This window comes from Blennius ocellaris (genome assembly GCF_963422515.1).
Source record: "Blennius ocellaris genome assembly, chromosome: 9".
NCBI classification, from domain to species: domain Eukaryota; kingdom Metazoa; phylum Chordata; class Actinopteri; order Blenniiformes; family Blenniidae; genus Blennius; species Blennius ocellaris.
In genome coordinates, this window is record NC_137658.1 from 16,114,690 (window position 1) to 16,141,819 (window position 27,130).

Below are 27,130 nucleotides of genomic sequence, written 5' to 3' on the forward strand. Positions count from 1 at the left end.
TCACTCAGAATTATATTCTGAAGTTTGATAGTGTCATAAATATTTGGCCTTCAGAAATATTTCTTTGTCATAATTGTTAGTATAGATGTCTATTTTCATTGTCCTCATCAACACTAACTTCCTTCTTGAAAATCGTTCCCTTCATTCACCAAATGTAGTTTTTATAGTCGACACTTCATCTTTACTGGCAGCATTGTATTTTTAGTATTTTTCCCACTTTGATCTCCTGCAGCAGGAAACATTCATCAAGATTTCTTCTGTTATTTGCAGATTTTTATCTCAATAAAAAAATCTGTCACTATAACCTTATTAAATGAATCCTTGTCAAATTCAAACCGAGCCACACAAAAGTTCATAATGAAATAATTTATTTATTCCCGACATCTGCTACAATGGCAATCACAAAAGACACAAGCATGGGCGAGTGTTAGCCAGTTTAGCAGATTACAGCCTTTCCATCTCTCTCTCACACACGCATACATACACACAGTGTAGCTTCATGTCGTAACACTGTGAACTGAGGAAGGAACAAAAAAAAAAAAAAAAAAAAAACTGATAAAAACATCTCATTGACAGCAGGAAGAGCTGACTGCATATCTCATTTTCTTCTTTGTATAAAGGAAAAGACATTCAAGCAAAAGAACTGCAACCTCACTTTTCTTTAAATTAAAAGGGCACACGTCCATAAAATGCTTTACAATCTTTTTTCTCATTTTTTGTACAGAAACATTGAAGGCTGCAGAGCCTTCAATGGCGGGAGGGAGGGGGAGGGGGTGGGGGCTCGGAAGTTATTACTTTACACAGACGGCGCAGTCATGGAGACTGGAAGCAAACGTCGGTGCAAATATCACAGTGCAGGCGTCACCTCCACACGAAAGGTTTCCACCGGGGGAGATGAAAAAAAAAAAAAAAAAAACTTTTACTCCTTTTAGACTCACACAGGCTGAAACACCACAGGACTGCACTTCCTGTGCAAACGAGCCCTGAATAACATGTCACCACAGCATTAACGCCGCCACGCCGTTCTGCGGGGGGAAAAAGAAAAGAAAAATCTTCGCCGAGTGCATCAGCAGGAAGTTCAATTTGGCGCGAGTGACGACACAGATGGGGGGGGGGGGGGAGGGGGGGGGTGTCACCATTCGGCCTCATAATAAAACATCTCCATAAATAAGAACACTTTGCCGGGAGAAGAACAAGAAAATATTTCCATTTCTTTCTCGTATCTACAAGAGTCACCCTGACACGAACACAGGATGTGGAGGGGAGAACCGTTAGCGGCAGGTCAGTCGGGAGAGAAGAAGAAAAAAAAACGCCACAGGTCACTCAAGACGGTCGGGGACACTCCTCCGACACGTCCCCCCCCCCCCCCCTCCCCCAGAAGTGGTTTAACGTTCCTTTGAGAAAGGAAGCTGTTGGGGAGACCTGTGCCAACATTCAAACCCGCGGCCATGATGCGGAGGAATCTGTACATAGCTACAAACAAAGCAGGGAAACAATAAGTTAAATCTTCTCTTACAAAAGAAAAAAAAAAAAAAGCTGCAGACTGTGTACAAAGGAAGGCCTTTCTGAAACTGCTCGGACGACCACGTAGAAAACACTGAGTCGGCGCCATCAAACGTCCTCCGCTATAGCAGCCGGCGCTCGCAGTGCGGTCAGGCAGTCTCACCGGCTCCACCTCGCCAGGGGCTTCTTCTTCTTCCTCCTCCTCCTCCTCCTCTTCCTCAGCTCCTCGCAGCCGTGCAGAAAGCAAAACGCGGGAAGCTCCACTAAGAGTCAGAGTAGGATCGTCTTTTCAGTGTGTGTGTGTGTGTGTGTGCTCATCCGCGCTCGTCACTTCTGGGACAAATCCTGCAGGGAGGCGTAGGGCGAGTTGCTGGATGAAGACGGGGACACGCCCTCCATTTTGCCGGGGGAGTCGGTGGAGGAGCCCACGCTGCTGAGGCTGCCATCCAGCAAGTCCGGGGAGTGGCTGCATACGGGAGGAGAAGAAGAGGAGGAGGAGGTCAGCGGGGGTGGAGCTAAACTGTGGCCACAGCTTGGACAGCTCTCAAACCAAGTTTTTGGTTAAATGCGCGACTGTTTATTTCATTTAATTTACCTGGAAACTTGCAGTCTTCAGGTCACAAGTGGTTATTAGTTAGATCAATTTAAGATATGAGGTATAACCAGTTGTCATAACTCTTTACCTGCTGTACTTTTACGATACTGGACAAGTTGTGAAATACTTCCATAATAAGCTACCTAGTTTAAACTGGAATTTAAATTATTCCTCATCCGTCAGAGGAATTTTCTGTTACAGTTTTTCCTTTTTGAGGAGAGGAGGAAATTCCCAAATGCAGTTTTAGCCAATATTACACTGAACAATTCATCTAGACGACCAGCCTTTTTTAGTTTTCATTTCCAGCGACTAAATGGAACAAAACTCCTGTTGCTTGTGGCTGCGTCGGATCATTTTCTCACCAGGAGCTGAGATCCGACAGGGCGGAGACGTCGGAGGAGAGCATGGTGGTGGTGCCCTGGAACAGCCTCTTGGGCTGACTCTCTGTTTCCATCTCACCTGCAGAACCAGAGCAGCGTTAACGAAGATCTAATCACCTCGTAAGCCTCAATACAACCAGCTATTTTCTCGGAAGTAGGACTGAGAAGGTGGGATCTATGGGGTCCAACATTCACAAATATTCAGCAAAAAAAACCCCAAAAAACACAGAAAGCCTGATGTTCAAGATGAACATGCTGGATGCGATCAGCAAAAACCTGACCCAGAAGAGTGATGCATTATGGGACGAGCAGGCGGAACACACACGTGAGTGACAAGTCTCATTTCAGTTGTAAGAAACAAAACATAATTATAGCATTCAATTAAAAATGTGACACATTTCAATGAATCAGTAGCTTTAAGTCACAAATGGTCTCTTTGGTAGTGAGAGGGATTTTTGTCCATCGTCATACGACAAAGAAACATGAGTTTGCCGAGTATGTTTTATTTATTGGCGGTTAAACGGGTCAACATCTGTTAAATTCTGGGAGTTTTACACACAGGTGACTGTATGGGAATGACCCTCCGGAATAATTTAAAAACAAATGAAGCCGTTTGATGTCTGAGGGAAAGAAAATCCAGGCTGACGCCACCAACTAATCACCAGGACACACATTTCCTGCGACGTGTCCCATTTAAAAACAACATCTGTCAAACCACGACTTACACGCTGCTTGTTATCACTTCAATAACAGGATGAATAATGTACCCAAGTCTGAGTAGTAGCTCACCTTTGCGTTTTATTGGGCCGAGGATGCTCGCTCTGATGCAGTTGATTGGGCTTTGACTTCGCCGGCTGAAGAAAAACACAAACGGTGAGCAAATGGAGCTGCGCGGCTGCGGCAAACCTCTCTTCTGAGGAAGATGTTAAGTCCTGGTGGTCGTCACCTGAAGCGTCGTGTGGGGCTGGGTATGGGGCTGGGCGTCAGACCGTTACTGCTCACCAGGATTTGTAGTGAAGGAGAGAAACACTGCTGCTCAGAACACAGAATAATAAAGAAGATTATTACCAAGATATGAAGTTATTCACACACAAGTTTAGTCTCTGAGCCTTCGGGACGATGGTGATCAAAGTGTGGGCTCGATACTCGTCATATGCCGTTTTATATTGACAGCTGGAGTCGGCAGTGTCGGCCATCTTGGATGGGTCCCTGCTTTGTCGCCACTGCATCCACTGAACGCTCCACATTCTCAGGTGGTTTGGTTTGTTACGGAGCAGACAAGTTGTTATGACCCCACGTGATTTAGTTGATTAAATACTCATAAGAAGTGAATCCACTGGAGGAAGGCTTGATGTAAGATTTGTTTTTGCACTTTTTCCACCAGATTGTGCAATATAATCTACAACTTGTAGTATTATTTAAGTTCCAAGGCTACTTTTTTTATTCAATCAATTGTTGGGATACTTCTCTTCATAATCCTTTTTCAAAGTGTACCTCAAAACACAAAACACAGATGAGATCCAGAATAAACACCAAAATAAACGGTTTTTTTTGTCGTTTTATTTTTTTTAAATTTGAAGCTCCAGCAAACTGCGAACATGAAATTGACCTAAAGCGCCAACAGATTTCTTGCTCATGTGCCACTAACAAATCCCTTCCTGAAAGCTCCTACAAATACTTCTATTCATTCAACTTAATTGGTGCAATTTGGAGGTATGTGGTTTGCACGAGCCATAGAAATGGGTTAACTAACACCATCATCTGGTTACTTAGCGACTAATGAGGTTACAGTGAAGAGCAGCAACAACAACATGGAGGGAAGAGAAGAAAAGAATGTGTGTGACTTTTATTCTACCGCTTTAAAAGATCCTTCAGAATTTAAGGTGCAACTACAGGATCAAATGTTATTTCAAGTTTATCATAGATGTTTAATGGAAGAAAGTGGCATAAAAGGCTCTACGGGTCATACAAAGTTGCAGATCTTTGTGTAAAGTGAAGTGGAGGGACAAAAAGAACCTCCTCCTTTTCAAGATGGCCGCCGGCAGTACGACATGTTCACAGAAATAACTGTTCGATGTTGTTTTTCCCCCCAACAGTTCCCACGACTGATCCAACACAAACAAATAAACAAGAGCTGGAAGGCGAGGGTGGAAAGTGTGATGGTGCTAGACGCGACTCACCTTCTTCCCGATCCCTCTGGTCGGCGACGGAGCGGGCGACACAGGGACGAAGTCGATCCTCTTCGGAGACGAAGACGCCGACTTCTCCAGGTCGTTGTCGCTCTGAGGAGGAGACGGCGTCACACGCAAAGTTGGGGGGGAGCTGCAGGGCCGGAAAGGCGAACGCCATCCAAACACGGAGGGGAAATTGTGGGAGTATTATACTACCGACTCAGCCTGACCTTGAGAGGCTGGTGGCCCTGTTAACCCCCCAGTGTTTCACTGTTCGTCTAGCATGTTTGTGTCGGTCCACTCCACTGAGTTAAGAGGGGCCAGGGAAGGCCCTGAGGCCAAAACATGCACCGAGAGAGAGAGAGAGAAAGAGAAAGAGAGAGAGCGGGATGGAAAACCACTGCTTACCAGACTGAGGCTCTCCTCCCAGGACTGGCTCATCTGCATGGCAGTCTGAACCTCCCTGCAGGCGGAAACAAAAAGAAAACATGGGAGTTATTTTCTACACTGTAACAGATTCAGTTCCAAAAATCTGAACACCACACATGTTTTGTCAATTTAACCTTAATTTTTTTTTTAACTATTTAACATCAGTAGTGTGAACGCACTCTAAACCTATAGAAGCATTTTCATACAATTACTGGGGTCACCAGTCGTCAATTATTGGAGAATATATCTTATTTGGGCCTTGCGTTCCTCCATTTTTTTTGGGACAAATGTGCAGCTGATTATGTAAGATTTTGACCCACCATTTTTATCCAATCAGAGGATTCAGTGGGAGCAAGACGGAGCGACCCGCTATGAGTATCGAGAGGTCTTCGATACCACCGGTGTTTCAAACCAACCATTTCCCCTGTTAACTGGTGACCGGCTTCCATCTTCCCGTGTCACAATATATGTAAAAAAAACAAACAAAAAAAGAAACGACCGAAACACGTAGTTCGCCTGGTGATCGTCGTTTAACCTCACTTCCATTAAAGCTTAAACTACTGTACCGTTTGTTTGTCTTATTGTAACATCAGCTGCTACGAACAGCTGGTGGTAGAAGTCGGTCACTAGTTAAGAGGGGGACCAGTTAAATCGAAACACCGGACAGTGAAACACACCTTTTGACAATATAGCAGGATTGCAACAATCCACATTTTGTCATATTAATAATTTGAGCCGAGTTGTAACTCCACCGCCGCAGCAGAGGATACAGTTTCATCAGTTACTTTTTGGCACAATGGGGAAAGTTCTGAATACTTGAGGTGGCACTATAATGTTATGGAAAACAACCGAAACCGACACGGGGCCAGTAGTGATAGAACTGTCATGGAAAAGTGCCTCAAAGTAAGTCATCTTTGCAAGTTGGTTTTTTTATCTCCTATGTGAGAGGATGAAAGTGAGTCTCCACTACCAAGAGGGCGTGGTTATTTCCCCAGGCAATGTCATAAAGAGAACATCTCTGATTTGTCTGTACGAGAACACAAACACATAAAAAGCGGAGCAAATGAAGGAGATGACAAGAGTTTCTTCCAATCTGGAGCCTTATACAAAAGCTATGGGGAAACCCAGTAGTTAGAAAACCATTAGAAAGTACATTCGGCAAAATATGGGACCTTGAAAATGAAGCACAGTATGAATCTTGTGATATATTGTTATGATGCAAGTGTTATAAGCTGAGAAACAAAAACCCTGAAACACTTTAGTCTATGGGTAACTTGACTAAATGAAAGCTTCCCAGCTCAAATTGGGGGGAAATGAACATTGAAATGGTATGCATGCGTGTGTCGCTCACCGTTCGTGGGCAGTCTCTCTGTTCATCACGTCGACGCCCTCTTCCTGCAACAACACAAAGGTGGGAAATGCGGTTTCACTCCAGCCGTTCTTCACCTTTCGTCCAGCACAGTGACGGCTTCATCTGTGGGAGTCCGATACTACCAATTGATCAACACTGGAAGATCGTTGGCCCTGTGAACTCCCCGAACTGCTGCTCTCGCATGTTTTCTCAAGGCACCGCCGCTCCCCATGGCTCGAGAGAGAGGGGGGGGGGGGGCAGTGGTCTGACATGCTCACAACCAACACTCAACATTTACACCAATCGCTATTGTTCCTTACCTGCTTGATCTGATGCAATCTGGTGCTGGGGACACGGATCGGCGACGAAGGGACCTGCAGGAGGGAGATTTGTGCAAAAGTTGCAGATTCAATGCGAGGCGATCGACAGGCGACACACCGTGAGAAAGTAACCTCACCATGTTGGGCCTGTTGACCACTGTAGTGCTGTTCCTGCGGCTGCGTAGGACCTCTCTCTGGAACACCTGGGAGTTATCACTGCAACGATACATCCGCACACTCTACGTCATGTGTCTTTTTACACACGCCGACCCCATGCAGCACAGTCACTCCAATGGGTGTGGGACGAGGACAATCAATGAGACTTTGCAAGTAAAAGTAAACTGTCATGTTGTAGAACCTTAAGCCATTTATCATGGGCGCACTGTTGGATCTCCTCAGGTGTCCGTCGCTCTGAACTAATGAAGAAGGGATCTCCAGATCCAGCTCCATCTTTTCTTGCTGCATTACTCCGGAGTTGCTCATGCTGTTGATGACGCTGGCCTGCCGCCAAGTCATGAACTTAAAAAAAAAAAAAAAAAAAAAAAAAAAGGCCCCAAAAGCTCGATAGCGTTACATTATTGACTTGCCAATAAGTTTGCTCGCTTTACATACTTTTTTTTTTTTTTTTTTTTTCTGCAGAAGTGTGTGTGTGTGTGTGTGTGTGTGTGTGAGAGATCTGTTCGGACTAGCTCACACAGCGTCAATAACACCCTCCGGAGCCTTCGAGGCCCTGAACCACAGTCCCGGGGCTCGATCGCACCACGTTCACCACTTTGCAATCCTCCACGGATAAACTACATGATCTTGTCCTGCGGCGGTGCGAGCACTCACCAACTCTGCTGATGGGTGATTAGCATGCCATGGCTACATACCGCACAAAGCCCCCCGGTGAGTGTTTAGCTACTGACCCGTGAGTCTGCTTCTGCAGGGCGGTAGAGCGAGAGCGAGAGCGACGCGCCGGGGACGCAGCGACACTACCGCAGCATGTTAAGCGGGGGGGTTAAAGACGGGGAGCCGGGCCGGTTCACTAAAACTCGGGACTTTGCAAAAGAAAAAAGAAAAAAAGAAAGGACGACGCAGCTGTGAAGAAGCTTTTCGCTCCGCTGTAAGCTAATGTTGCTGTAGCCTCGCGAGCTAACTGGCTAGGCTAGCATATATAGCGACAATGCCCAGAGAGAGGGAGGGAGGCCGGGCGACCGTTAAAACGGCTCCGTCCGTCAGGGTGGCAACCCCGGGCACAATCTCGACCGTATCCGCTGGAAGCGTCGCCCTTCTCCCTACACCTCCATCGTATTTCCCCCCGTGCTCAAGTGCCGCCGCCGCCGCCGCGAATGGAGCGGAGTTTATCGCTATGGCTATCGCTCCTCCGAAAGCGGTGGAACTCCACGCCCCTTCCAGCTTCGCGCGGCGAGCCAATGAGAGCGCTGCGTCTCTCGGCGTGCTCCGGCGGCGCGCCGCGCGTCCCCCGCGTCCGCGGGATCCACCGCCTCACCTCAATGATGATCACAAAAACTCCCGATGATCCAATCCGAACGTTATCACAATCCCATCGGCTTTCGCAGGCCAAAATGATCAAATTATCTGGACTTTACACGAGCATGCATTTGAAAATCAAAACTAAATTATCTAATGTCACTCTCAATATTAGTGGTTGTGACTTGTGAGTATAATAAAAGACTTAATGTGCAAAAACCACAAATTATATAAATACAAAGCAGATGTTTCAAACAAGCAAGCACACAACTTATCCTTTTTGTTACCTATGATTCACAACAGCTGTATATAACTTACGGATCCAGATTGGTACGTTTACTCGGCCGCTTTAGTTTCATCAAGCTTTGTATAAATGCCTGAATAAATTGTGGGGGACTCTATTCAAAGCATTTTCAAAAAACGAATCCCTTTATTTAGGTGTCAATTGTTATTTACAGGTCAAAAATCATCAATTAATCAAGGACTAAAGTCACACTTTGCTTTCTGAGTCCTATTCCATTTTAAATCCTATTATATCCTATGATACAAAAACAGTTATCATGCGGCTACTTGTTAAACATACCATGTCTACTTGCTTTTTATTTTTCGTCTCATCTTTGTTTAGAGCTTCAAGGCAGAATAATGCTCCAGTTTTGTGTGTCAGTGTAAAACCACACAACAAATTTGATCAATACATTTGTCAGTATTTCCAATGACATGTGGGGAGAAATCCCTGTAACTCTGTTGAACTGAGTGCAATAGTTATGATTAAAAACATCAGTCACAAAGGAGAGGTGAGAACATTTAATGGCTGGTGTTCAGAATTACAGTGATGACTGAATATACGCAAACTCTGGGGAGGAAAAGAAAAAGCGACCAGTTACATTATATGTGCAGTGATTGTAAAGCTTTGAGCTGTCAAGACTTGTGAAGTCCATCTTGAAGGATCACCATCTTTTCTTTTTTAGGGGGGGGCTCTTTAAAACAAGATTTTTTCATCTTCAGCACACTTGTGAGTTCAATGAGGAACATATTTGGGTTGCTTTTTCTCTGCAATGCGTTCGAGGAATATCTTTTCACACAGGACTGTAGTAAAGTTAAAGTTTTGTTCCTGAATATACATCCAGACTGGAAGAAAGTCTATTTACCAGAAGTGTAATTACAATAAAAGCAAGTATCAAAAATGCAATTATATGATAGTACAATTAGCAGATTTTGGGCTTGAAGATAGCAGCATCGCTCTGAATAAATTACTCAATTGCTTAAAAATATATAACAAAGACATCAGTGTGGGAGGGCATTCAAAAAAAAAAAAAATCATAATAATTACAAGCGGAGCCAGACTCCATGCTGTTTTCTCTCTGAAGCAATCAGTCTTCGGGAGTTGATTGTGTGTGCGTGTGTGTGTGTGTGTGTGTGTGCTCTAACTAAACAGGAAATGCAGGACTGTCCCTCCTACAGAGTTTCCTTTAGGAACCCTGAGCAGGCTGAGCTTTCTTTTGTCGACACATCTTCCAAGTGACAAAAGAGAAAAATGATCGGCAAAAAGGAAAAATAATGCGACCAGTCTTTGCAACGTGCTCCAGAGACTCTCTTCATGCCTTGTACTTCTCCTTCCCCGTTTCACTAATGACACAGATGTGCTGGAACAGACAAAACATCGGTCAGCACTGAGAACTGACTTGCATTGTTTGTTTACATTGACATAACAGCAAACGCCAAAAGACACAAAATAGGAGCTTCTCTTAAGTAATGTGACAATGTCACATCCTTACATTTAGATCTCTGAAGTACTCGTTGTAGTCGAGAGCGTATCCCACCACAAACTTATCCGGAACCTCGAATCCTACAACTGCAAAGAGACACGAAGGGGAGAAGAAAGAAGAAGAAAGAAAAAAGAAAAAGTACGTTCGTGACCTTCAATTTGTTTTACGATAAGTCATTTGGGCCACACACATCATCCACATCCGCACACAGGAGGCCCAAGCACAATTGGACTGGTTTCAGATGCAAACCACTGCTCCACTGTGCCACCAAGAACAAACACACAAGACAAACGACACACCTTGTTTATATAAGCGTTTAATCAAACTGTTGATTGTGTGTTTGTATTATTTTATGTAGCCGCTTAACTTTGATGTCTTATGTCCTCCTAAGTCCATTATTCTTACTACTTTCATTTTTTTCCCTGCAGTTATTCTTCTTTTCTATTAGTTTTATCGACCATTTCTACTGCAGGTTTTTGAAAGTCTGCTTTTCATGTGTTGATGTTTATAGGTTCTACTCCAGCTTGTCCTCAAAACACACAGTTACTGGAGCGTGTCTGTGTGTGTTTTGGGTTCACACACATGCTGGATACGGAGCTCGGTCAAATAACAAGGAAACAAAGGGCGGTGGATGAAACTCACAGTCGGGTCGGTAGCCAACACTTCTCGGTGTCCTTTTCACCAGCAAACTGAGGATAGAAACCAGATCAATGATCAATATGCTTGATAGCTTTATCTATAAACACACACAAAGGAAACGTTCGTTCCTTCAGCAGTGGAGTTGATCCATTCATTACCTTGCTACTTTAACCATTTTGGGATTGTACTGTTTGAGGAGTTGCAACAATGTCTTCATCGTCTTCCCCGTGTCAATAATGTCCTTCAAACACAGCGAGAGAGACACAATAGTCATGTTCATGGTCTGGTCGGTGAAAGCTGCCGACGTTCACGAAGGAGAAAGAAGTGTTACAAACCTCCACAATTAAGACGTTCTGTGGGAAAAAGAGAAGCAGAGCAAATTAAATGAACATCAATGTGAATGTACAGCAAACAACACATCTGGAGCCTCTTCATTGCACTGCAGCCAATAACCGAAAACTGCACCGAGAGAAACATGGTAGATGCGTTAAAAATGTACAATACATGTACAAATCAAATAGTTTGTGTGAGGTTAAAAACTCATGGTATTTGAGAAATGGTCATAAGTTTCACTCTTTTCACTGAGAACAGGCCTTTTGTTTACCAACAGAACTTGTAACTGAGGTCAACTGAGGTCAACTGAGACAAGGCCACAGAGTCCCCCCCCCAGCCCTCGGGTCTCACCTTGCCCGTCAGGGTGGACAGGTCGTCTCCACCGATGACCTTGATTTCACCCGTCGACTGGTCGTTCTGTGAAGAGAATATACAAATTAATTATTGGAAAAAAAACCCACATGTCACATTAGAACATGCCCAGAGTTCAGGAAGTGACAAAACGTTTTTTTTCCCACAGATATCAATTGCAGATTACATGAAAGCAAATGACATGTTTCAGAAAAACCATGTGTTTCCATTTGTTGAATTGTGACTTGCAAGCGCCGTCAATACCAAGTAAACAAATATTATCAACCCTAAATTTCTTTTGTGCACCACGCAGCGATTATGGGAATTAAAGGTCAGTGCAAAATAGTTTCTGGTGCCCAAAGCAGCACATTAGACTAACAGCTAAGTGCAGCTTTCGAGTGTCATTTTTAGAATCGCAGCTGTGGGCCTCAAACTTCAGCCACATTGTACAAAGTAGCTGTATTACAACAGCTACTGAGACTTATAATGACAAGGTGTCTCTTTATCTGTTATTAACAATAACAAGAACCCTAATCCATCAATTATAGGAAATATAATTATTAGTGTGACTCATGGAAAGGATCAGACATGATATCATTATGGAAAACTGTGTTTTCTCCACATACCACCAGAGGGAGCTCATAAATCTGATGGTCCGACTACCACTGTTTGATAATCAAGACCAAAGGGAAAAAACCTGGGACCGCACAGCTTTAGGATAATCTGTGACTCGCATCAACACATGGGATATGAAAGCGAGGGCAGTGGATTACGCAGTAGCTCTTGAGGCGGATGAAGTCCACGGTCATGGGGATGGAGCGGTCACTGTTCCTGTTCAGGGCCTTGATGTAGTCCAGCAGGTCCGCAAAGAACTTGTAGCCCCCTTTGAGGACACACAGCGCCACAATGTGGTGTCCACCCATTTCCTTCATGATCTCCCTGGCCAGCCTCTCTGTCCTGAGAGAGAGAGAGGGAGACAGAGACAGAGACAGAGAGAGAGAGAGAGAGAGGACAGTCAGCTCAGTTTGTTTTTAGCCACTGTCAGCAAACGTTCCTCTTTCGTTCTTTCCTGCTTGTGTCAGCAGTCAAACCAGGAGATTGGTTAAACAGGAACAGCGACCCGGAATAAAAGTGAGCACTTTGTGATCATCAGATGAAACTTTAATATTTTCCACTAAATTTAGGAGAAAGCAAACGTGGCGAGTGCAGTCTGATCCGTGGCGGGAGAGGTTTGTGGAGGACCCACCTGTCCTGGATGAGGCCGTGTGGGATGTAGACCCTCTCCAGGTCGGCCGCGTAGTGCTTCGGTATGCAGAAGAGGTCCAGGTCATAACCCTGCTCCTCATCGCTAATCTGGAATACAGAAGAGGTTTTTTTGTTGTTAAAAGAAAGACACTTTGGGAGGATGTTACACTACAAGGGGCACGAGGCCTTCATCTGACACAGTGCAGTTCGAGGTAAAGTGGATGAGGTCAGAGGAGTGCCCCTACTGTCCCTAGTCTCTTGTAATCTAAAGACTAATTCACAGTAACAGCTTGTGAAATCTCCACGCGATACCACGATGTGTCTGCGAACACTAATGTGATTTCCTTTTTAAACTACAGTAAATGCTTTATTTCTTTAAGGCAAAGCTTTACGTTCAGACAGCAACATGTTGTCCCTCCAGAGTTTGCATATCAAGCCGAGTCCTGCCGTCAGTAATACTTGATGAGCTGCAAAATCTAATTTCCTGCTGAATTCAAACGGCAAACCGCAGAAACCGACATGACTGGCGTCATGTGACGGCTCTGCGGGGCCCGAGGTGAAGTGCGAACAATGTGAGGCACAGGACTCGTACCGACAATTCATATCTGAAGTACGTGCCCCTCTTCACAGTGAATGTGGTAAAAAGAAAAAAGCCCGTTAATGTGACGTCTGTTGCAACTGAAGCTTTTCAGTTAATAAGTAATGACTCAGACATGACAGATGTCCGCACAATAACAAACATGGACTGAGAGATTATTTCCCACCGTTACTGAAAGGGAAGCCGTCTGTTATTCAGAAAGTACATTAGGGTGGATCTGCAACCGCCCCCCAAAAAAATTATAAAGTCAGTTTGAGGCCAGAGGAATGATGGATGCACACTTTAAGGCCACTGGCGAGTTGAGCAACCCGAGAAGTGTCTTCACAGCAGTTTTGTTCGGGTTTCGTGATGTGTGTCGCCAGGCGGCCCGCCGCACTTCATCACAATCAAAGTGGGACTTGGAAAATCAAAGCATCGCTCATTTACTTGTTCCAGTGTGGGAACCTGGTGTACGACGCAGAGAGCATGAGCTGACCTGATCTGATCTGACGGAAACCCCTACAAAAGATAAAGTGGGACTTAAAGATTTGTATGGAAATCTCTGCGGAGCCGCGTGATTTGCTTGAGAATACTAGAGTTTTAGTTCAGATTGCCTCGACTCTCACCAAAGACAGTTGTAGTAGACAGGAAACACAAAATGGTGCTCTCAGCTCTGCATCGCAGCTCGACAGTTAATTGCTCAAAATCTAATTTACGTTCCAGGCTGCCCACCCTATTTGACTCTCTGCCTGGTACGAACTGAAAAACGTATTGCAGATTTTAACAATATCTCCTTTGTTTGAAGGTAAATTGGAGACGATTATTTATGCGGAGACAAGTTATACAGTCCATCTGATGTACAGCTGTAATGGTAAACGTTGCTGATTGTTAGCGTGGCTTTTGAAATCCAAATCATAAGTAAAACGAACGTGAGCACAAAACTTGACACAAGTATTAAGTGAGAAGTAAGTGACATGCAGAAGGCTCTGTACAATCAACCAAACCAGGTACAGCGTGTTTGAATTTCCTTCGTGGACAAAAAAAAAAAAGAAAAGAAAAAAGAGGGTGGAGCTCTGGAGACTTTTTAATCTTCAGTGAAGACTTGAAGCCTGAGCTGTGAACTTGCTTTTTAATAACACAATAAACCTGACATAAGCTGAGAGAATGTCACTGAGGACAATCTCAAATCAGGTTACTGCATTGATGGTGTTTGTGAAGTAAAGCCTATTGTTGTTATGAAACTTGTTGTTCACATCTTTAAGAAACACACCAGGTGTAACACTGTTGTGCGCTCTTTATATCCCGTCTATTTTCAGATCTAAACCTGTTGATCACTTACATTATTGACATGTTATGTGTTAAAGGAAATAGCAGATGCTAACATTTCATTCACACGCAATCACTGACACTAATAGAGCCACATAAATTCTCCAGATCAGGATCATTTCCATCAGAGTCCATAGGACCAATAATAGGAAAGGTTGCCTTTTGTCATTCGTAATGAAGCATCTTTAACTACTCTGTCTTGCCACATAAGCTTTCAGACACTTTCAAAATGAAGTTGACAAAGCTTACACGTTTACTTTGCAATAAAGGTTTGCTTTATTTACCTGCCACAAATTATGCATGGTGCTGTATTCATGAAATGCAAAAACTCAGAGACATAAATGTAATAATCTTTAATGATCGGAAAGGTGGTCTGCTGCAATCCAGCAGCAGGTGACGTTCAGGGACCAAGTGGAGTTTGAACCTGGCCATGACCTTACACAAGCTTCTAACCTGGAGGCCACCGCCGATAAGAGCAAGATAACAATCTAATAAAGACGTTCACCCTCCATCATACAAAGCTGTATCCTTTTCTGTGGAGCTGAAGCCAATAACAGCAATTTGGAGGATGCCAGTCTTTTTTTTTTTTCCCCCAACTGTGGGAGAATACCAAGAGCTCAGGGACAACATGTCAATCTCCTCACCGGAAACCCCCGGATCTTTCCTGTGTACACGAGACCAGGGGGGTATCGTCACGTCAGTGCTCTGCAGTCACCCTCCGCAAACCTGTCCCAGTGTGTCACTAACGTACACAAGCTCGCGGCGGTGCACAAACCGTCGCCTCGGCCCCCGAGGGACCGTCTAACGGCATCGCGTGCGTGACTTTAGGCCAAAACGTGGAGAGCGGCGCGTGTCCGTGTGAAACGGCAGCAGGCCACGCCGCGTGGACGCGATACCGTCGTGTCATAATAAACCAAAAAATATATTAAAAAAGGGAAGGAAAAAAAAAAAAACTGTACAACCTCCCTGCCGCTACCTGGAGAGAACCCTCCATGTTTCAGTCCGGTTGTTATTCCAGCTGGCACGCGGGGGTAACGTCCGACCACCTTCTCGAAGGGAGGAGGGGGGGAGGAGGAGGAAGGGGGGAACTTACCACCACACAGGAGCTGGACGTCGCCATGTCCGTTTTCTCAGATGTATCCCTCGTGTGGCGTTCAGGCGGACCTGACACTGCCGTATCCTCAGGCTGCGTTCGCGGACTTTTCACCCTTATGACAGGGTTCACATGGAGGCGGAACGGAGCCTCGCTGCTGCCGGAGGAGTCCGCCCTTCTTCTGCTTCTTCTTCTTATTTCGTTTATTGGCGGGTTGCAAACAGCTTTCAGGTGCACACCGCCACCTACCGTACATGAGTGTGTAGCGTCACATACCCGCCTTCATATTCTGCCTGTTAAACGAGTTTCTCTCAGAAAGTGGAACAATGCCTTCCTGACATTATACACTTTTCCTTTTCCCCATTCTGTTCCAATAACGTCAGCCCGGCTCCAGGACCGTTGTGCTGCTCTGACTCCCCCTTGCAGCCTTTTTCTTTCTGAAACATGTTTTGATTCTAGGCTTTCTAACATAGCAAGTGAGTGCGTGCACACCACCACCCTATCTGGTCTGACCTCCTCCACCCACTGATTGCTGCAGCCATTTGTGCTGTGAAGACTGACAAGTGATCCGATAGGTGTTTTCACATGTATACTCCAAACATTGGTATGTTTTTGGTATCGCTCCCACACACGCCTTTGTATTCTTGGATCCATCTGTAAATATTTTGAGCTAATCATAGTAAACTGTTCGGTATTCGCTTGTTCTCTCACCCACTTCACTTAGTCTATTCATTCTTCATACTGCAAACATTTAAATCCACTTTTACTTCAGGCATTATCTAAGGGGGAAATCATACTCATGGGCCACCATCATCTGCATACAGGGTTGATTCAATTCCACTTTTGCAAACATATAATTCATCATTATGTTAAATAATACTGGGCTGATCACACTGCCTTGTGGTGTGCCATTTTCCACTGTAAAATCTTTTGAGATTTCCACCCCAACTTTCACTCTTATTCTCCCATCTGTGAGAAAACTTTCTGCCACATTGCCAACATTCTGCCATTGACGCCCATCCGGTTTAACTTTATCAGTAGCTCGCGTACCTGTAAACATACAGAGCTGAATGGTGTGACATTCCTCACTCTTGGAGTGTCCTTCTCCTGGCCGACACTCCTTTAGAAGAAAGACTCGGTCCACACGGTGAAGTGTAAAATAAAATATGTTCTATTCCAATCATTCATGGGTACATTTGTAGAGATACAAGTAACAGTACATCAAATAAAGTCAGGCCAACTCCTCTAAAGGGCTCTACTTTACCCTTTATATGCTAAAAACAAAACAAATAAAACACCACCTTTAAAAACAGTGGGAGGTTCCAAGTGCATGCTGGCAAAACTTGTAATTGTGACTGTCTGAATTCCAGATATTCAAAATGTACTCATGAGAACACCGTAGCAAAATATTACATATCAGGAAAGAAATGCTAACATGAAAAGAGGTTTGTTTTTTTCTTCTTCTTAAGACATGATTACAGAAACAAGGTAATCAAACTGCACAATAAAGACTAGTAACAAAGAGACCCCTCTTAAAAGTGAGTCCGGAGGGCGCTAAGGGAGGAGGCGGAGGATGACGGTTCGACGGTCAGCGGCTGCGGGGGGGAATCTGTGTGGGACGCAGGCGGTGAGCGACAATCGAGAGTGTCGGACCGGCTGCTCCGGTTGACGTGTATTCTGGGGGGGGCTGCAAAGCAAACCGTGGGGGAGGCGGAGCCATGGCGGGTTTTTTTGTATGTGTCCAGTGACCGCCAGTCTGTGAGAGGCTCAAAAACGGGGCGTCGTAGGAGAAGTCCAGCGCACGCTGGGATATCGAGTCCGATATTGATTTACTGGAAGAAAAAAAACAACTCGTGTTCGTGTGGAGACCGTGATTCTGTGAGTCGGCTTGGGTCTGGGTATAAAAAAATATCTCTTCCACGTACGACCTTCACTTTTACCTCCGCGTCTCGCCGATCGGGCCGGACCTGTGCGGAGAACAAGAACAGACCGTCGGTGTGGTCGTGTAAGACGCAAGTGCTTTGGGCGAGAGAGAGAGAGAGAGAGCGAGAGAGAGAGAAACAAGGATCGACGTCCAAAAAGACTGGACGCGTCGAACAACAAACCTAGTTGCCGTTGACTTGTGTGGACGCCGTTCCCCCGTGGTCGTTTGCTGCCCGCTCCCTGCTGCGATTCTCCCGCTCCTCGTCCTCCTCGTCCCGCTCCTCGTTCCCACTGTGGTTCTTACAATATAACCTCAAGGGGTGACGGAAGAAAAGACACACGGTGGGGACAGTTAAGTACCGTATTTTCCGCCCTATAAGGCGCACCTAAATACCTCAAATTTTCTGAAAAGCTGCCAGTGCACCTTATAGCCCGGTGCGCCTTATATATGGACGATTGTTCTACTCCAGGCTGCTATTTGACAGCTGAACAACTAGAAGCTTTTATTTTGACAACTCTAACTTTGCAACCGGATCTTCAGTGCGGACGAGACTCCGCACAACACCTTAATCACTCATGGTTGCACACCAACGTTCTAACAAACCAAAATAAACTAGATGAAATAATTACTCCCTAAACTGGGGAACAAAAACACATAAACACAATCAACACAACACAAAGCCCAACAACGAGCCACAATAACCTCCAACAACACAAAACATGAATTTGTCGCTGCAAGGCATGATGGGACATCATGCCTTGCAGCGACGAATTCAACCTGAGCTCCTCAGTGCAGCCGATAGAAACTCCCATAATTCATTGCAGCTGTTTGTGGTGTTTTAAATGCAATTATTGGGGGTTATATTTGGTTTGTGGTGTCGGTAATAATTGTGTTGTGTTGTGTTTTTGTTGCTTAGTTCATGTAGTTTAGTTTATTATTATTATTATTATTACCGGTAGTTGTAAGTTGTCAACCAGTAGTGAAGAAGGTTTTGTGTGTAGTCTGGTACTGGCATAGGCTGCAGGTAGGACTATCAAAATAAAGCGTGTGCACCTCTCTGGGTGTTAGAGGCAATGGAAAATGTAACTTGATGGCTTTGAGCTATAAATGTTGCTGTCCACTGGTCTGTTCCATGCGCCTTATAGGGCGGTGCGCCTTATATATGAATGAAGTTGTAAATTATGTCAATCAATGTAGGTGCGCCTTATAACCCGGTGCGCCTTATAGGGCAGAAAATACGGTACACGGTTTGTGGGTTGACACTTCGAACGGACGCAGTCCCCTTAAACCCCCCCCCCTAGAAACTAGAACCCTCAAAAATTGAAAACGGTGGATGGAAGGTGAATAACCTCATGAATCATAGAAGTATTGGCTTACAGCCATGACGTCCCCAAACCTGAGACGATTCATATCTGAAGGTACGAAATGAAATGGGAGCGAGTGGCATGAACTCACTTGTAGATGCCCCGCGCCATGTTCTCGATGTACTTGGCTTTGTCCTGCAGGCCGCAGTGATAGTGGTAGGTCTTCACACACGCCTTGATCTCACACCCGATGGTGGCGCCCAGCTGAGTGCACAGAGTGCATTTCTGTACGGACCGCCAAAGGCAAAGAGAGAGAGAGAGATTCGGTTCAGTTTTTTCCTGCAAGCGTTCCAACGCTGCCGCTTCGTTCTGCCCACCATTCTTTTGCCCCTCTTGATTTCCTGTATGACCGTTTTCACGTCAAAGTTCCCGAACTCGGCCCGCGACGTCGTGGTCAGCTGTACCGTCCCCGAGGAAAAAAGCTGCGACAACGAGAAATCCGAAGACGGTCGGTGACATTGGAAGTACACGTTGAGAGAAAGAAGGCGATAACGTTGAAGCCGTCTCACCATGCACTTGTAGTGCGCCGCCACTTTTTTGGAGTTGTCCGAGTGGAGCATGCCTCTCGTTTCGTTCTCTTCGTCCCCGGCGTGGCAGAAGCCGCAGCGCTGCCCGCCGTCCGCCGGGCTGGCCCGGAGAGGCGACCTATCCCGCTGGGCACAACAACATTCAGTTCATTGAAAGCGGGGCGACTTTCCGCCGTGGCGGGCGGCGGGTGATTTGGCGAGGCGGCCTTACGTGGGAGGAGCTCTCCTCGTCCGCCGCCTGCGAGGAGGTGGTGGAGCGCGTCTCCTCCGAGTGGCCGCGAGATCCGGCCTTGGCCCTCGCCTTCTCGATCCTGCCCCGGCCCCGGCTCTGCGGAGGCGACGAGTCCGAGTCGTCCGCCACGCCCACCTCCTCGTCTGAACAACCAATCAGACTTTAGTCACGTGCAAGAGCGTCACGCACACTAATCCAACTGTGAGATGACGCCTCATGAAACACCGAGGGTTGAAACATGGGCTGAAGCTCGATTGAGTCGCTGCGTTTTGCTCTACTGCGCCATCAAGTGGACGATTAATGTAAAGCAGGTGTGTGTGAAGCTGTGACGTTTGTGCTTCAGCGATCCTGCTCAGAAACTCAAGTGTGCTTGTGTTGCATTTGAGGGGCCATTTATTGGTTTTCACTGAAGAACAGCAACTTTTCAACAGTCCTTGGCTATTTTTGTCTTTTTTTTTTATTATTTCACCTGCGTTTGATAAAATGTAAATTTTTATACTTTGCCCACTTTCATGCTGGTTTTTCATGCAGGGCATGATATAATGCTTCAGAATACATGATGGGGGAACAAACACGCTTTTAAAATGCCAGAATGTGGAAGACAACAGTATATGAGTTGCGCAATGCAGTATCTCATTTATATTTACCTATAAGTTTATTATATAGCGATCACACCGTTAAGAATTCTGTGCTGAGCTAATTAGGGGAGGTCAGTTTCAAAATGCCCTCAGAGAAGAGAAAATCTCTGACACAAAGGTAAGTCGTTCTAAACAACAGTCCCTCACTAGAAGCAGTTTTTGTCGGAGTGAGAAGCCCTTTTATTTGGCATTGCCGTATTTTTTTTCCTGTTTATGAAGAAAATTTTATCCTGGCAAAATTGTCTTTTTGTTTCCTTGGAATGGCAAGTTTTGGGGCCGAGAGCATTTTTTTGTTTGTTGTTTTGGGCACATTTCTGTTCTGAAGCCAAATAAAATGCTGACTTTGTTATTTTAAAACCAGTGTGGCTGGACTTCATGGGAGTGGGAAGAGTGGCGAGCACAAATCGAGTTTTGTACGGGTTCTCATAGATACAGATATATATATATATATATATACATACATACACACTTTAAGATGTACTTAAGAGATTAACGTCCACTCAATGTGACCTTGTGTGTCGGTAAATAGTGAGATGCCTTTGAATGTTTTCGACGTGTCTTGAATCTGCGTTCAGACTGAAAGCGAGAACAGCTGCACACCCGATCATCCGCGGAGCGGAGCGGCAGAACAGATGTTTTAAAGGGACTTTACCTTGAATGCCATCCTGAGAAGCATCCCGGTGTTTGCGACAGTAAACACTGCAATTAAACAGAAAAAAAAGAAAAAAGACAAAAACAAGAATCACTTTAACTGAACATGTTTTTCCTCCCTTCCATGAAAAGAAATGTGTCAGATTGAAGTATTAGGGGTTAATTGATTGCTCTGTGGGTGGCCACGGTGTCACCCAGACCTTTCCTTTTGTTTTAGTGCAAAAAACCAGCACCGCAATCCTACATTTAATCAATTATCTTTTTACCTTATCGGTTTTGATATTTCCTTCCACAAATAAATGCAATAAATGATTGTGATTATAGTACGCTGGTGTGCAGGAGAGAGCGACAGTGAAGAGACTCACAGGTAAATCCCCTGCGATGGATTCTCTTTGATTTGAGCTTTGTCCTTCACAGCACAGTAGTAGTGGTACGTCCGCCGGCACGTCTTCACGTCGCAGCCGATGGTGGCGCCCGGCCGGTGGCACGAGGAGCACATCTGGAGAAAACACAGCCGAGGAGGGTCAGGGAAGCAGGCGTGCGGATGCCATGAAAGTAAAAATTTAACTAAAAGGAAAGGGAAAAACTAAAGGCTAATCAGTCAAGAGGCGCCTGTTAATAACTCACTGCTTGAATTCATTGTAAGTTGCAGATTCTGACTTGATTGTTGTTTTCTTTTAAGTGTTTGAGGGGACAGTGTTCCGTGATAAATATGCTAAATGAATAAAAGTATATGGGTAACTGAATTAAATGCATAGCAGTGGCGACAGTACATAAATAATCCATTCTAAAGACATGGAAAACCATGATTTATAATGGAAGCATAAAGAATCAATTAGGAAAAAAAACACATTATCGCACCGAAATGTGCATTTAATGTAAATTGAAATAAAACGCTGCCTGTTAGAAGATCTAATGTTTTAGTGTTTGACTCTTATGACCCAAAATGTTTCAACCCACAATGAACCATCTGATTCCTTCTGCTTTCACACAGAAGCCTTAAATTCAGGTGGAAACAAGGTTTAACATAAACCACAACTTTTTTTGATGCTGTCAATTGATTAAAAAAAAAGTCATAATTAACCGCAATTAAATACATTTCTTTTTTTTATTTACATAAGACTGAAGTTTTTAATACATGCTTATTTATGGGATGAATGTGGACTCAACACACAGAAAGTATAATTCAAAAGATTATTTTTTAGCTTATATATTCAAATAAATAAATAAACAGACATCTTTCTTATATTGACAAATAAAACTCATGAGTTACATGTTAGACACACACTTGGCAGAATGACTCCTGTGGCGTTAAATTCCACTTTATAAAAGTGTCGAAATGCCTTTCAGTTCTGCCGACTTCAACAAAACTGCGCTAATTGCATTACATTTTTTTTTTTTTTTTTGAAGAGTCAAACGTTTTAAAATCAATGCGTTGTTTTTGACAGCGCTACTTTTAACTGCTTTTAACGGGAACGACTGACTGCAACAGGCTTGTGTTCAGTATCTTAATGACACTGCAATCTTTAAAACAGTCATGACAAAACCAAACGTGTAGGTGATTGGACTGCGGGAGGAAGGCGGGACGTTGAAATTTTAAAACGGTATTATTTTAAAACGGTACCCACCAGCTTATTCCCCCTCTTGATCTCCTTCTTGACGTCCTCGACGGAAAAGCCTCCGATGTTCTCGTTGTCCGAGGGTGACGTGACCAGGGCCGAAGAGAAAAGCTGCGGGACGCATTCGGAGGAGGAGAATGAAGACTTCTCTGTGATGGCCCACACACTGTTCTGGATGTGTGTGTGTGTGTGTGTGTGTCCTCACCATGCACTTGTGATGGGCTGCCACCTTCTGGCTGTCAGACAGCAGCAGCTGCCCGCACTCCTTGTCCCGGTTGGTTCTGCAGAAGGCACATTTCGGCAGGCGAGCCGCAGCCCCTTTCCTCTGTCCCGACATGGCCGAGAAGCACCGAGAAGAGCCTGGCGGTAAACCAACGGCAGCGCCGAACAGGGAAGTGAGCGACGCGGGCCTGACTTCACGCGGCCAGGAGACACTTTGAATAAAATGATACGATCATAAGCCGTTCTTAGAAACAGTCGAGGACTTTCCCCACATCACCAAAGCTATTCTCATGCATTTTTTTCCCCTCTCCCCCCACACTGCTGCAAAAACTCCCTCCGACCTGCTTCAAACCTCAAGCTGACTTTCCTAATTTGATGTCAGTGACACTCTGATTGGAGTCGGCGAGGAGTGAATGAAGGAAAAGCCTTGTGCAACGACGACGCTCACGTGTACGTTCGGATTCCATCGGAATAAATTCTCCTTTTGAAGAGATAATGTCACATGTTTTATTCTCATAAGTATTAAAAACACATTCAGTTGAACTGATACAAGCAATAAAAGCACCTTGCAGCATTATCAAGAGCTAGAACAAACATAAACTATATATATCTTGTTGATTTTTATTTTTTTTTAACAGGACAAGTTGGACTAGATTGGCGGGTATGGCTGTTTTTCACATATATTACAGAAATAGTTTCATTTATCATGGCGAGGATGGATCCACAGTGCATGGGAACATCACCAATATCGTGTGTTTTACATTTATCCTATTATACGTCACGCCTTAAAATCCTTAAACGTTTCAACCTAAAGGGAATTTTAAAAGCCTTTTTTTTTTTTAAAGGACTCACTCGATATCGCATATACTTTATAGCTTTTAGGTGTATCTAAATGGACTATATTTTCCACTCCGTTTCGATCGGCGGGTTCTCAAATCACGTCGACACATCTCATTTAGTGCAACAGTCACACGAAGCGATGCGTCACTTGTTTTCGCACCTTTCTCCCAGCGTGCCTGTTTCCGTTTGTTTTATGAGCGCTGTGATTAAACAGTGTCACACTTTGATCGGATTGTTGGAAGGAAACCATCAGTCAGTTGACCTGATGCGCCAACAAAGAGTAAAAGCTGCTTCGAAAAGGGGAAAAGCTATAAATAAGTTACCAAATTGACAAGAGAAGTCAATTTATAATAGATCACCATGTATCGTATCATGTCGATAAGCTTGGAATTTTGGGCGAAACTTCAAAGATTGAAGGTTTTAATGTTTCATGGTTTATTATATAGTATAGAATAGCATATTCAAATAGTTAATGATGCTTAGTATTTAACATAACAGGATGTTGCAGTGATATGTTAAACCATGTGAAACTAAAGTGGTCTACTCCTTTTTGTGCTCTGCCAACGTTAAGCTTCTGTAAATTGTCACACTGACTCAACCTGAAGCTCCAAGTAACACAGTACGGCAGAATTAATACGACCCTGTTGGTTTAAATCAGGGGTTTTAAAGGCAAAACTGGCTCGCAAGACGCTCCAACCAAGGAAATAATTGGCTTTATGTTGAGATTGTAGTCACGTTTGGCCCCAAATTGCATGGCTTTGAGGGAAAATAGACATTTTCATCAAAGTCAAAGTCAAAGTCAGCTTTATTGTCAAGTGTGCTAATATGCATGACATACAGCACAGATGAAATTTCAGTCCTCTCGGACCCACAGTGCAAGAGGACTGAAATTTCATCAAGTCTATTCTGCGTCACAGAGTCAACAAAGTTAAAAAGTTCACATTTAAAAGTTATTAAGGCACTTTTTTTTTACCGTTGCAGCCCAGTCAAGATGAAATGGGGCCTCTGAACTAAAACGTGTTTGACACCCCTGGTTTAAATAATGACAGAAGCTTTAGTCGAACACGCTAAAGTGAGAAACTTCATGATACAAGTTAACAGCAGTTGTACTGGATTGCACTCAATTGTTGATGTGTACCCAGTAATGTGGCAAGGCGATGTGTGATCACATGAATCTATGCGTGTCAATGATGCGAGTTTTCCATTCAGTTGGTAAAGAGTGAACTAACGATTTTAAGAAAGCCCCCCCCCTCCTCCAAACCAAAGTGAAATAAGTGAGCGTTGTGAAATAATGAATAAAACTCTCTGGATGAGAGCCACTGAAAACTTCCCCACAAAACGGCAGGAAACTAAAGATTGACTCCAGAAACTTCAAAATAAAGCAAGGAGTGTGAAAAAAAAAAAACGTCCCAGAAAAGTCCAAGTCTGCGAATAAACTACTGAACAATTTCTATGATTTCTGTGACCTGCGAAAACTAAAAACCCAACACATGTAGACAACATAACCAGGATTTTGTGTGTATAGTTTTATAGAGACGTCTCATGGGTGACGTTGGACTATTATTTCTAATTCACATTTAAAAGAGGAAGAAATTATTATTGTTAGAACAGAAAGCGAAATTTTGTGTATATCTGATATGAACCAGGCCTTTTTTTTAAATCACAGATTGACTGGAAATGATGCAACATGTTTCTCATGCATCAACCTCTCTGCAAGCTGACTGATCACTGGCTAGAATAAACATAATACCAGGAGACTGGTTAATCCCGTCTTTTTCTTATTGTTATTATTATTATTTATCTGCGTTTGAATCGAACCTGTTAAAAAAAAAAATTCATGAATCATTTCATAGAAATGTAACACGAGATGAGTTGTGCTGCAGATGTTGTTAAATATGAGGATTAAAAGAGGGGGGTTTGTTTTGTTGTTTTTGTTTTATTGTTCAAAGCAGATTTAAACAACAACAACAACAACAACAACCCCGAGGAGCAGCCCGCTGCTCCGCCTTCAACGGAGCCTCTCCAGCCATGATAGCAGCAGGGCCAGGCTGGGGACTGCGGCGGAGCTCAGCGGGGCGACGCACAACAATGCAGCCCGGGAAAAAAGCTCACCACGAGCGGCTTCAACGATGCCCTCTTGGAAAAGCACCCGCACACACATACATGCTATATATATATCGCACACTTCCACAACCCTCGTGTCAGGGCGAAATTCCGCCAACGACACGCGAGAGGCGAGAGAAAAGTGTGTGAAATCCAGCCCCTCCAAAGTTTTTTGAATTAAAGGGGGTGTGTGTCTCTTTCTCCCGACAAACTGACGAACAATCTTCCACGGGAGCATCTCTACGCCCCCAGAAAACCCCATAATTCTCCTCGGGGCCTTTTTTTTCTTCCCCTCGCGTCGGCCGTGGGGAGATGTGCGTGTGCGTCGGTGTGTTTTCAGCTCAAAAAAAGCAAAAGGGAGAAGAAACCCCCCCTACCCGAGATTATTTCCCTTTAACTGCTGGGAACGGTCGTGACAGGCGCGGGTCTTTGAGAACCGTTCGGAGCGAAAGAGCGCCATACGTGAAGCGCGAGCCCGAGAGAAGAGAGCGCGAGCTGGGCTCGCTTGCAGCCAGCAAGCACGGCCCCGGCACCACCACCAGCAGGCCGGGGAGAGCCCGCGGAGAGCCGCCGGCCGACGCGGTACACTTGCGGCTTACCTTGCTTGGGGAGGTCGTGTCTCGGGGGGAGGGGGAGGGGGACGGTGGAAGGAAAACGGGGAGGGGGGAAGTGTCCCAGGCGGCGAGCGGATTTCTCTCCGTCCTTCACGAGTGATCGTGGGCTTTGCTCATTAGCATCAAGCTAGCTGCGCTAACGCGCCGCCTCCCCGCGCGCTCTTCACAATAAGAGTCGAGTGCTGCACGCAACAAAAAAAAAACCAACACGTAAAATTAACACAGAATACGCCGTAATAACATGATAAGATACATGTTAACGTCGTGTTATCGGACCACAATTTCAAGGTATTGCTCTTGACCCGGTTTCTGCCTCTTAAGAATTTAGACTTGGAACATGTTGGTCTCAGCCCATAAAAGCCAGAGTATTGTCCTGGAATGTTTTGATCTTGGTCTTGACTGGATCCTGGCCCTATAAAGTCCTGGTCTTGTGGCGCTTTGCTCATGGTCTTGACCCGATATCTACCCCTTAAAATCTTGGTCTTGGGACACTTTGGTTTTCGTCTTTACCCGGTGTCTGTCCCTAAAAGTCTTGGTCTTGACTTGGTCTCAGCCCCTGAAGGTCTTGATCTTGTTTTGGTCTCGGGACTCTCTTGGTCTTGGGCTTGACTTGATCTTGCCTCCTTAAAGTCTCGGTCTTGTCTTGGTCTTGGGATGCTCTGGTCCTAATCTTGTTTTGTCTCAGGTTGGGTGGTCTTGACTACAACACTAGATTTACACACACTCACTATTCACAAGGACAAAAAAGTGTTTTGGGATTTAATTCTTTAATTAATTCTTTATTGTAACAACAGATCCATCTTCGATACTGCTTAACGCTTCAAAGTCAAATGCAATCAGGTGG

General features: G+C 44.7%; 3 protein-coding genes across 4 annotated transcripts; all 3 read right to left on the reverse strand.

Moving 5' to 3' along the window:
- Positions 1 to 379: 379 nt before the first annotated feature.
- pabir2 (PABIR family member 2) lies at positions 380 to 7,244 on the reverse strand. Of its 2 annotated transcripts, XR_013936755.1 has the most exons (11): positions 7,108 to 7,244; positions 6,887 to 6,965; positions 6,750 to 6,803; positions 6,430 to 6,473; positions 5,058 to 5,112; positions 4,659 to 4,760; positions 3,425 to 3,510; positions 3,268 to 3,332; positions 2,461 to 2,557; positions 1,667 to 1,969; positions 380 to 1,025 (listed from the first exon to the last, which is right to left on the reverse strand). XR_013936755.1 is itself a non-coding variant. In XM_080501718.1 (10 exons), exons 1-10 carry the CDS (start codon positions 7,230 to 7,232, stop codon positions 1,831 to 1,833), a joined length of 846 nt encoding a protein of 281 aa, XP_080357844.1. In that variant the 5' UTR covers positions 7,233 to 7,244; the 3' UTR covers positions 1,386 to 1,830. The 2 variants fall into 2 exon arrangements, 1 of the variants encoding a protein (XP_080357844.1); XM_080501718.1 differs by lacking the exon at positions 380 to 1,025 and having other exon boundaries at positions 1,386 to 1,969.
- A 1,774-nt stretch (positions 7,245 to 9,018) lies between these two features.
- On the reverse strand, positions 9,019 to 15,739 carry hprt1 (hypoxanthine phosphoribosyltransferase 1). Its single transcript, XM_080501967.1, has 9 exons — positions 15,553 to 15,739; positions 12,558 to 12,664; positions 12,085 to 12,268; positions 11,312 to 11,377; positions 10,963 to 10,980; positions 10,786 to 10,868; positions 10,631 to 10,677; positions 9,998 to 10,074; positions 9,019 to 9,865 (listed from the first exon to the last, which is right to left on the reverse strand). Exons 1-9 carry the CDS (start codon positions 15,577 to 15,579, stop codon positions 9,818 to 9,820), a joined length of 657 nt encoding a protein of 218 aa, XP_080358093.1. The 5' UTR covers positions 15,580 to 15,739; the 3' UTR covers positions 9,019 to 9,817.
- Positions 15,740 to 16,702: 963 nt separating this feature from the next.
- Positions 16,703 to 26,371, reverse strand: phf6 (PHD finger protein 6). The gene is made up of 11 exons (XM_080502827.1): positions 26,272 to 26,371; positions 22,713 to 22,867; positions 22,517 to 22,618; positions 21,254 to 21,387; positions 20,890 to 20,936; positions 19,579 to 19,742; positions 19,350 to 19,493; positions 19,158 to 19,262; positions 18,932 to 19,065; positions 17,658 to 17,787; positions 16,703 to 17,519 (listed from the first exon to the last, which is right to left on the reverse strand). Exons 2-10 carry the CDS (start codon positions 22,842 to 22,844, stop codon positions 17,658 to 17,660), a joined length of 1,092 nt encoding a protein of 363 aa, XP_080358953.1. The 5' UTR covers positions 22,845 to 22,867; positions 26,272 to 26,371; the 3' UTR covers positions 16,703 to 17,519.
- Between the last annotated feature and the right edge of the window lie 759 nt (positions 26,372 to 27,130).

What these genes read in the sequence shown, in the direction of transcription:
- pabir2 (XM_080501718.1), bottom strand. Translation starts at nt 7,232, where the DNA reads ATGAGCAACTCCGGAGTAATGCAGCAAGAAAAGATGGAGCTGGATCTG. An exon ending in CCCATGATAAATGGCTTAAG is followed by an intron (nt 6,966 to 7,107) that starts GTTCTACAACAT and finishes GTATCGTTGCAG; the next exon opens with TGATAACTCCCAGGTGTTCC. An exon ending in AGAGAGACTGCCCACGAACG is followed by an intron (nt 5,113 to 6,429) that starts GTGAGCGACACA and finishes TTCCGCCTGCAG; the next exon opens with GGAGGTTCAGACTGCCATGC.
- hprt1 (XM_080501967.1), bottom strand. Translation starts at nt 15,579, where the DNA reads ATGGCGACGTCCAGCTCCTGTGTGGTG. An exon ending in CACGGCCTCATCCAGGACAG is followed by an intron (nt 12,269 to 12,557) that starts GTGGGTCCTCCA and finishes TCTCTCTCTCAG; the next exon opens with GACAGAGAGGCTGGCCAGGG. An exon ending in TCCGCCTCAAGAGCTACTGC is followed by an intron (nt 11,378 to 12,084) that starts GTAATCCACTGC and finishes TTCTCTTCACAG; the next exon opens with AACGACCAGTCGACGGGTGA.
- phf6 (XM_080502827.1), bottom strand. Translation starts at nt 22,844, where the DNA reads ATGTCGGGACAGAGGAAAGGGGCTGCGGCTCGCCTGCCGAAATGTGCC. An exon ending in ACGAGGAGAGCTCCTCCCAC is followed by an intron (nt 19,494 to 19,578) that starts GTAAGGCCGCCT and finishes TGTTGTGCCCAG; the next exon opens with CGGGATAGGTCGCCTCTCCG. An exon ending in TCAAGAGGGGCAAAAGAATG is followed by an intron (nt 19,066 to 19,157) that starts GTGGGCAGAACG and finishes CGGTCCGTACAG; the next exon opens with AAATGCACTCTGTGCACTCA.